Source organism: Oncorhynchus nerka, linkage group LG22 (genome assembly GCF_034236695.1).
Source record: "Oncorhynchus nerka isolate Pitt River linkage group LG22, Oner_Uvic_2.0, whole genome shotgun sequence".
In the NCBI taxonomy this organism is placed as follows: Eukaryota; Metazoa; Chordata; class Actinopteri; order Salmoniformes; family Salmonidae; genus Oncorhynchus; species Oncorhynchus nerka.
Genome location: NC_088417.1, coordinates 20,265,915 through 20,274,167, shown reverse-complemented (window position 1 = coordinate 20,274,167; position 8,253 = coordinate 20,265,915). Strand labels below are relative to the sequence as shown.

Below are 8,253 nucleotides of genomic sequence, written 5' to 3'. Positions count from 1 at the left end.
TGATGGTAAAAAGCTTTGGAGCACTTTAAATGAAATTTTGGGCAAAAAAGCAAACTCAGCTCCATCATTCATTGAGTCAGATGGCTCATTCATCACAAAACCCACTGATATTGCCATGGCAAGATTATCAAACTTAGGCATGACATGCCAGCAACAAACGCTGGAAAATTACTGAGGATAATAGCGGACAATATTGCCACTCCTATTTGCCACATCTTCAATCTAAGCCTACTAGAAAGTATGTGCCCTCAGGCCTGGAGGGAAGCAAAAGTAATTACGCTACCTAAGAATAGTAAAGCCCCCTTTACTGGCTCAAATAGCCGACCAATCAGCCTGTTACCGACCCTTAGTATGCACCAGTGACTGATGATTGGCTGAGAAAAATTGATGATAAAAAGATTCTGGCAACTGTTATGTTAGAATTCAGTGCGGCTTTTGACATTATCGATCATGGTCTGCTGATGGAAAAACATATGTGTTATGGCTTTATACCCCCTGCTATATTGTGGACAAGGAGTTACCTGTCTAACAGAACACAGAAGGTGTTCTTTAATGGAAGCCTTTACAACATAATCCAGGTAGAATCAGGAATGATCCAGGACAGCTGTCTAGGCCCCTTACTTTTTTCAATCTTTATTAATGACATGCCACTGGCCTTGAGTAAAGCCAGTGTGTCTATGTATGCGGATGACTCAACACTATGCACGTCAGCTACTACAGTGAGTGAAATCACTGCAACACTTAAAGAGCTGCAGTTAGTTTCAGAATGTGTGGCAAGGAACAAGTTATTCCTAAATATAAACAAAATATAAAAAATAAAAGCACTGTATTTGGTTGTAGCGTCCAATTATTTATATATATATATATATATAAATAATTGGACAAAACACACATCACATATATATATATATATATAAATAATTGGACAAAACACACATCATGACAAGAGACAACACAGCACTACATAAAGAGAGACCTAAGACAACATTAACATAAATGTGATATTAAAGTTTTTTATATAAATATATAAATGAGCAAAAATGTCTAAAAACCTGTTTTTTCTTTGTAATTATGGGGTATTGTGTGTAAATTGATGAGGAATAAGACTCTAACGTAACAAAATGTTGAGGTCAAGGTGTCTGAATACTTTCAGAAGGCAGTGTATTTTTGAGGCCATTTAGATGCTGCTACCTGGTGGCAGAAGAAGAGAATGACACTTTCACATAAAAAGGCAAGAGACCTTTATCAAAGACAGTACAGTGTGAAGATAGGCAGAAACTGCTTCTGCAATAGAAATCACCGAGAACACTTGTAGGCGATGTCATGGCTACGTTGGCTAGTTAAACTCATGCGTATAAACACGTCGGCGGGTGTAATGGACGTGTCATGCCGAAATGCTAACGTCAAATTAGGCATTCCTTAAAGTTGTTTTTGACGAACATGAAAACGTGACAGTTTGCGATGTTGCGTCTCTGGGTTTAGAAACTCTGTGCCTTCATGCTACGGGTGAGTAGACGTTCAAGCCCAGCACTGATTGTCACTCCTTATTAATGACATATATCTACTTTGTGGTTGTCCCTTCAAACGTATTCAATTATTCCTGACGAAACATTTGTCAAGTTCTCCATCTTGTTGTAGTTGAGTCTGAATAGTTTGACTAGTATAAACTACAGTTCCCATGAGCGCTACGCGTCTCTTTACGCAATCCTGAGAATTTCTTATCAGCTTCTACGTAATGCAGCTAACTTTCGAAAGCAAAAGCCGGGAGCAAACTTCAAAATAAAAGCCACCTCAGACTGAAATCCACAACATCTAGGCCTATTTTGAAAGGTATAATATTGATAACAGATGCTCTTGTATCTGATTTTATATTGTAGGCCTACTGGACTCTAATGGGCTTGTTGAATAAAAATACTTGGAATCCAATAAAAAAATTAATCATAACAGGACTTTTATTCTGACACCACTATTAATCCTCATTCTTGTCTACGTTTCTGGTTTACCCCCAATGTTAAACCGACCGCTACCAACCACGGGGATACAGAAAAAAACGAGTCACCGTGAATTCATTTCACATCTCTTTTATCGGGTGAACGTGCCCCGGTGACAGTCCGTTTTCCCTGCAGTTATGAGGCTCCGCTGGTCCGGGGGCGTGCTGCTGTCGGTGGCGGCTGCCTACTACGTCTATACTCCGTTACCGAGTGCGGTGAGCGAGCCCTGGAAGCTCATTCTGCTGGACGCGCTGTTCCGGAGCTTCATACATGCGGTAGGACTGACTGGTAATGACTTGAAAATAGAATAGAACGTATTAGTGAAGGCAGGTGTTTTGCTGTAAATAGTATTGAATACTAGAATTAGTCGGTTCATGACATTAGTGCAGCGAACTGGTTAGCCTATGAGTCCCATCAGGTCATACAGCCCACAGGACAGTCAAATAACCTATAGTACCTTGACAGTCCATTAAGGGCACCAATCAGGGGCGTCATGCACCCCAAAAATCTGTGGGGGCACAAAGTATGTAAGGGATGTGGTCTGGGGAATACATTTGAGAATTGAACATTTTTCAAACACCTGAGACAGCTTTCCCCTGCAATCTTGAGCCATAATAAATATGCTTAATTCTATGTAAAAACAATCGGTCTATTTCTATATATATATATATTTTTTTTAATTTGACCCCATTTCTCCTCAATTTAGTTAAGACCTTGTCTCATTGCTGCAACTCCCCAACAGTCTTGGGAGAGGCGAAGGTCGAGACATGCGTCCTCTGAAACATTTTTTTATTTTTTATTTCACCTTTATTTAACCAGGTAGGCTAGTTGAGAACAAGTTCTCATTTGTAACTGCGACCTGGCCAAGATAAAGCATAGCAATTTGACACATACAACAACACATGACCCGCCAAAACACGCTGCTTCTTAACACTCTGCTCACTTAATCTGGAAGTCAGCCGCACCAATGTGTTGGAGGAAACAAAGTTCGACCCTCCCCTAACCCAAACGGCGCTGGGCCAATTGTGTGCCACCCTATGGGGTCCCAGGCTGTAGTGGTGAACCCCAGGCTGTAGTGGCGCCTTAGCACTGCGCCACGTGGGAGGCCAATACAACTATATTTCATCATATCTAAGCATACCTCTTGAGCTATCTGTATCCTGCTGACTAGTGGTTCTTTTTTTAAACAAACTAAATATGCTTCTCTGCATCTCTGCTAATATCTGGGTCTTATTCAGTACATTGCTTTTCTAAAGTCTACCAACCTTGCCAGCAGGCATGTCAGCTAAGATAGATGGACAAGCTAGCTTGTCTAACTTGATTGATAGCCTGAAATGGCTTCTTGGTAGCTAGTTATGAGGTTGGGAGATTGGGAACCTATCTGGGCTAGTTAAACCCAGCTTCAAATAATTGCTAAGTGGCTGGTAGTGTTACAGAGAAAAAAGAAAAACAAATGATATATCTGTGGGGGCATGTACCCCTGTGCCCCCTATGGGTATGACACCTCTGGTAATAGTGTTTTGGGTTGGAGAATAGTAGCATGACATTATAGGCCTTGAACTTTGAACCTCTATCATTGGCCAGCTACAATAAGGACATACACACAGGACTTGTGTAGTGATAAGCTGAGTACACTGCATTCTTTTCCAGAAAGTAGCCTGGCCCTCTTTGAAGTCACGTAGGTTGATTCATCCATCTCTTTTTATCTATAAATCTCTCTTACAAAAACTCCCGCCGTGCCTAACATCATTATTCATCTTTAGTTACTATATCCGATCCCGGGGATGGCTAACCCTGAAAATCCCTTTGGTCTCCTCAGAGTTAGGTAAAACTGCTTTTAGTTCATTTGCAGCCCATGTATAGAACAGATTAGAGACCTCCTTGTTGTGGAATGTGGTTGTTTTTCTTGACTATTTGTATTTTTACATTGTGTGTTATTTTTTGGGGAAAATTGTGTATATGCAGGGCTCCTTGCTCCCTTGCAGAAGAGACCTTGGTCTCAATAGTGACTCCATTCAAATAAATAAATAATGAAAATTGTCACAGTGGTCACTGGCCTTGTGCAACAGTGGTCAACAACAGTAAGGATCTGATGAAATAGAGAGTGGGGAGTGGCTGAAAGTCATCAACACGCCTTAACCTGTGTCTCTACCTAACCTCCCTCTAACCTGAACTACCAGTCCAAACACCTACCTAGCTTATTAGTAATACTGTAGAAGATTACACACACTGATCACACTGAGACCTGCAGTACCAGTCCCCACACCCTATACAATATATCTGGATGGCTGGTTGTAGTTTATACATCCCATCACTGTGTGCAGATATTAAACTGAGCGTGTGTGTGTGTTCCAGGGTGATGCGGCGCAAGCTCTAGGGGTGTGTCACAGTGTCCATATGTTGAACTCTGTGGTGTCTCGGTTGGAGGTGATTGAGCCATGGTCTAGTCCTACTGTACGTGTCACTGACTCCGCCTTGGGGGGTGTGCCTGCACGAGTGTTCCAGCCAGTTGGAGGAGGAGCCAAGCTCAGGAGGGGAGTGCTTTACTTCCATGGTGGGGGATGGGCCCTTGGCAGCGGACGTAAGTGTGTGTGTGCTAGAGTGTCTTTTTAAACATTCCATATGTGTTTATGCACAAAATGTTCTGCATTTGTATGTATGTGTAGGAATGAGATCTTATGACCTGCTGTGTAGGAGGATGGCTGAAGAGCTGGATACAGTCGTTGTGTCGGTTGAGTGAGTATCAGAATAATACTTAAAAAATATATCTACATAAATCATATGGGAACCGAACTGGAAACCGGAAGGCTACCATTGTGCCCATGAGCAAAGCACTTATACTAACTTAACTTATGGTGTGTTAATTGTTGTTACCATAGTTACCGCTTGGCCCCTGATTCAGTGTTTCCAGACCAGTACCATGATGCTCTAGCAGCGTCCAGGGCCTTCCTGTCCCCAGAGGTCTTGCAGCGCTTTGGGGTCAACCCAGCCAGGGTGGGGGTGTCTGGAGACAGCTCTGGGGGGAACCTCGCTGCAGCCGTGGCCCAGCGGGTACACATATGTAAACTTACACACATGCACACACACACACTCACACACATAAACACACACACACTCACATTTTTTTTCTGGCCACAGATTTCTGCAGATGACAGTATGAGTGTGAAGTTCAGTATCCAGGCGTTGATCTACCCAGTCCTCCAGGCTCTAGACCTGAACACCCCGTCCTACCAACAGAACCACAACGTACCCATCCTGCACCGACACCTCATGGCCAGGTACAACACACACACACACACACACACACACACACACACACACACACACACACACACACCTGTTACTAACCTTCCTTTCGCTCTCTAGGTTCTGGCTGATTTACCTGGGGGCTGATCCCTCTCTCCTCCCTCATCTCCTCTCCTCCTCCCTCCTTCATCCCTCCATCTCTCCTTCCATCCGTTCTCATCTCAACTGGACCTCCCTGCTCGCGGCCAAACACCAAAAGCATTACCGGCCCGTTGGCATAGAGACTGGGTCGCGGGAGGTCACGGGGATAGTGCCGGGGTTGGTGGATGTGCGAGCGGCGCCGTTGCTTGCAGAACAGGGGATTCTGGGTAGAACGCCGCGAGCGTACGTGATGACGTGTGAGTTCGATGTTCTGAGGGACGATGGGTTGATGTACGCCAGGAGACTACAGGACGCGGGCGTCACGGTTACCAGTGTTCACTATGACGACGGTTTCCACGGCTGCATGGTCTTCTCCTTTTGGCCGTTTTTGTCCTCCGTTGGCCAGAGGAGTCTGGACAACTACATCCAGTGGCTAGACCACAACCTCTAGAACAGCCATACTCAACAGGCGGACCGCGGTCTGGAACCAGACCCAGAAGAGGGTCGATACGGACAGTGTGTTTAAAATCAATTTTTTAAGAAATCAATCAGGCTTTTAACTTACTGCTGTTGAGTAGTTATCATGGGCAGGGGACTCGACCCCAAGGGGGCCCCCATGTATTTTGTTGAATCACTCAGGTATCATATGAACACACATAAGAAGACATGGCAAAATGTGTAGAATTGCAGGAAATTTGCTTTAAAACTGCAACAGTTTTTTTTGCCCCATGTCAAAATGTGTGGAATTGCAGAAAATTAGCTTTAAAACTGCTACGTTTTTTCTCCGCCAGCAGAAGGGGTGTGAATTGTTTGAACAGTTTAGAGTTACATGCGTTGCGAAGGGCGGGTTTGTTACTACGCCGACAGATGACAATACCCATCCGGACCTTTGCCACTTAGGAAATTTGTGTGACCAGACCATCTAAAATAGTAGTCTAGAACACGACAGAACCCTATGGAACCCAAGTTATGTTGAGAATCAAAACTATAGGATCACAACCTAGAATCCAATAGGAGCACCACTAGGACTAAAATGTCCAGGCAACCAGACAACCACACCTCCCATGCCTCTTTCCTTTTGACTACCTAGCTGATCCTGTGGTTGTTCAATGTAAAGAACGTGAACTGTCAGCTGTCTATGGAAACTGATTTAAAGCTTTGGATGCTAACAGTCTGATACACTGAAAGACTGACCAACATACACATCTGTGTGGAATCTCTGGGTTGTGCAATAATATGTTGTATTTATTTATTTGACCATTCCAAGCTTAGAGAAGCAGGCAGAAGAGGGCCAAAAACAGACCTCACCACATGTTTTAACTACAGCCCCCGAGGAACAGTGTTTTACCAGGGTATAGGACCACTAAGAGAGAATCTGACACGGCATGAGACCAGACAGGCTGAAAAGTATTTTTTATAGATATTATTTTAGAAATGAAGTAACTCACTGGGCAAAAATGGTTGAATCAACATTTTTTTCCACTTAAAAAAATCTGTGATGGAAAACTGATTGGATTTGCAAAAAGTCATTAACTAAAGGGAATTTTGTCTATTTTTTCACCCAACTTTTGACCTAAATCCAATGACATGGTGAAATTGTTTGTTGATTTCACGTTGAATTTACATTATTGACAACTCAACCAAATGTAAATCAAAACTACACGTTGAAATGACGTCTGTGCCCAGTGTGAAGATATGTTATGTGCAGAGAGAACATTGACCATAGAACGTGTGTGTTTTTTTAGTATAAGGAATATTGTCTGTTCTAAATCCGTCAAAGGATCAGGTGTTTGTGTTATGTGAAGATATAAAGCCATGTGAACCAGGAATTCCAGGTATTCCAAATGGGCTTTTATTTTAGAAAGATCTGTCCTCTTTTCTCACACAATGTACGTAGCTATTGGTTTGGCGTATTATGTTGATGTGTTTTACTTTTGCCTGATATTTGTTGACCACTCGGACATTTCAATGTACTTTAGGCCTGGCCAAAGTCAAACATTTAGAAATATGGCTCTGGGCCTGGCTATTGACCCTGGGTGTAATACCACTACTAGACAGATGGTGACACTGTTGTGCCCTACAGATTAGAAAACCCCTTCCAAGAATCAACTGACTGTAAACTGGTAGGGAACAAAGGCCTCCGTTTGAGCTTCAAAACTGTGAAGTTTTATATTATCACTGGAGAGAATTTAAACTAATGAATATATGTACATAAAATATATATTTTATCTGATGTTGAGTCTAAATGGATCTGAAGTTTCAGTGGCGTGTATTGGTTCAGCTAACTTCCTGTTCTGTGCACAGTATTGTAATATACACTGCTCAAAAAAATAAAGGGAACACTAAATAACACATCCTAGATCTGAATTAATTAAATATTCTTATGAAATACTTTTTTCTTTACATAGTTGAATGTGCTGACAACAAAATTACACAAATTATCAATGGAAATCAAATTTATCACCCGATGGAGGTCTGGATTTCGAGTCCCACTCAAAATTAAAGTGGAAAACCACACTACAGGCTGATCCAACTTTGATGTAATGTCCTTAAAACAAGTCAAAATGAGGCTCAGTAGTGTGTGTGGCCTCCACGTGCCTGTATGACCTCCCTACAACGCCTGGGCATGCTCCTGATGAGGTGGCGGACAGTCTGTGGTGCAATGGAGCGAGACCTGATGTCCCAGATGTGCTCAATTGGATTCAGGTCTGGGGAACGGGCGGGCCAGTCCATAGCATCAATGCCTTCCTCTTGCAGGAACTGCTGACACACTCCAGCCACATGAGGTCTAGCATTGTCTTGCATTAGGAGGAACCCAGGGCCAACCGCACCAGAATATGGTCTCACAAGGGGTCTGAGGATCTCATCTCGGTAC

General features: G+C 43.0%; 1 protein-coding gene across 5 annotated transcripts; it reads left to right on the top strand.

Annotated features, from left to right (window-relative positions):
* The first annotated feature begins 1,267 nt into the window (after positions 1–1,267).
* Positions 1,268–7,730, top strand: LOC115104990 (neutral cholesterol ester hydrolase 1-like). Of its 5 annotated transcripts, none has more exons than XM_065007032.1 (6): positions 1,268–1,506; positions 4,347–4,572; positions 4,658–4,727; positions 4,871–5,042; positions 5,130–5,269; positions 5,358–7,730. In XM_065007032.1, the coding sequence occupies exons 1-6, from the start codon at positions 1,498–1,500 to the stop codon at positions 5,827–5,829; spliced, it is 1,089 nt and encodes a 362-aa protein (XP_064863104.1). In that variant the 5' UTR covers positions 1,268–1,497; the 3' UTR covers positions 5,830–7,730. The 5 variants fall into 5 exon arrangements, with proteins under 5 accessions (XP_064863104.1, XP_064863102.1, XP_064863101.1 ...); XM_065007030.1 differs by adding an exon at positions 2,127–2,266 and having other exon boundaries at positions 4,871–5,269; XM_065007031.1 differs by lacking the exon at positions 1,268–1,506 and adding an exon at positions 1,892–2,266.
* The last annotated feature ends 523 nt before the right edge of the window (positions 7,731–8,253 follow it).

Excerpts from the sequence above, each read along its gene's own strand:
- LOC115104990 (XM_065007030.1), top strand. The coding sequence starts at position 2,129 with ATGAGGCTCCGCTGGTCCGGGGGCGTGCTGCTGTCGGTGGCGGCTGCC. Across the intron at positions 2,267-4,346 it reads TCCGGAGCTTCATACATGCG|GGTGATGCGGCGCAAGCTCT; the intron begins GTAGGACTGACT and ends TGTGTGTTCCAG. Across the intron at positions 5,270-5,357 it reads CACCGACACCTCATGGCCAG|GTTCTGGCTGATTTACCTGG; the intron begins GTACAACACACA and ends TTCGCTCTCTAG.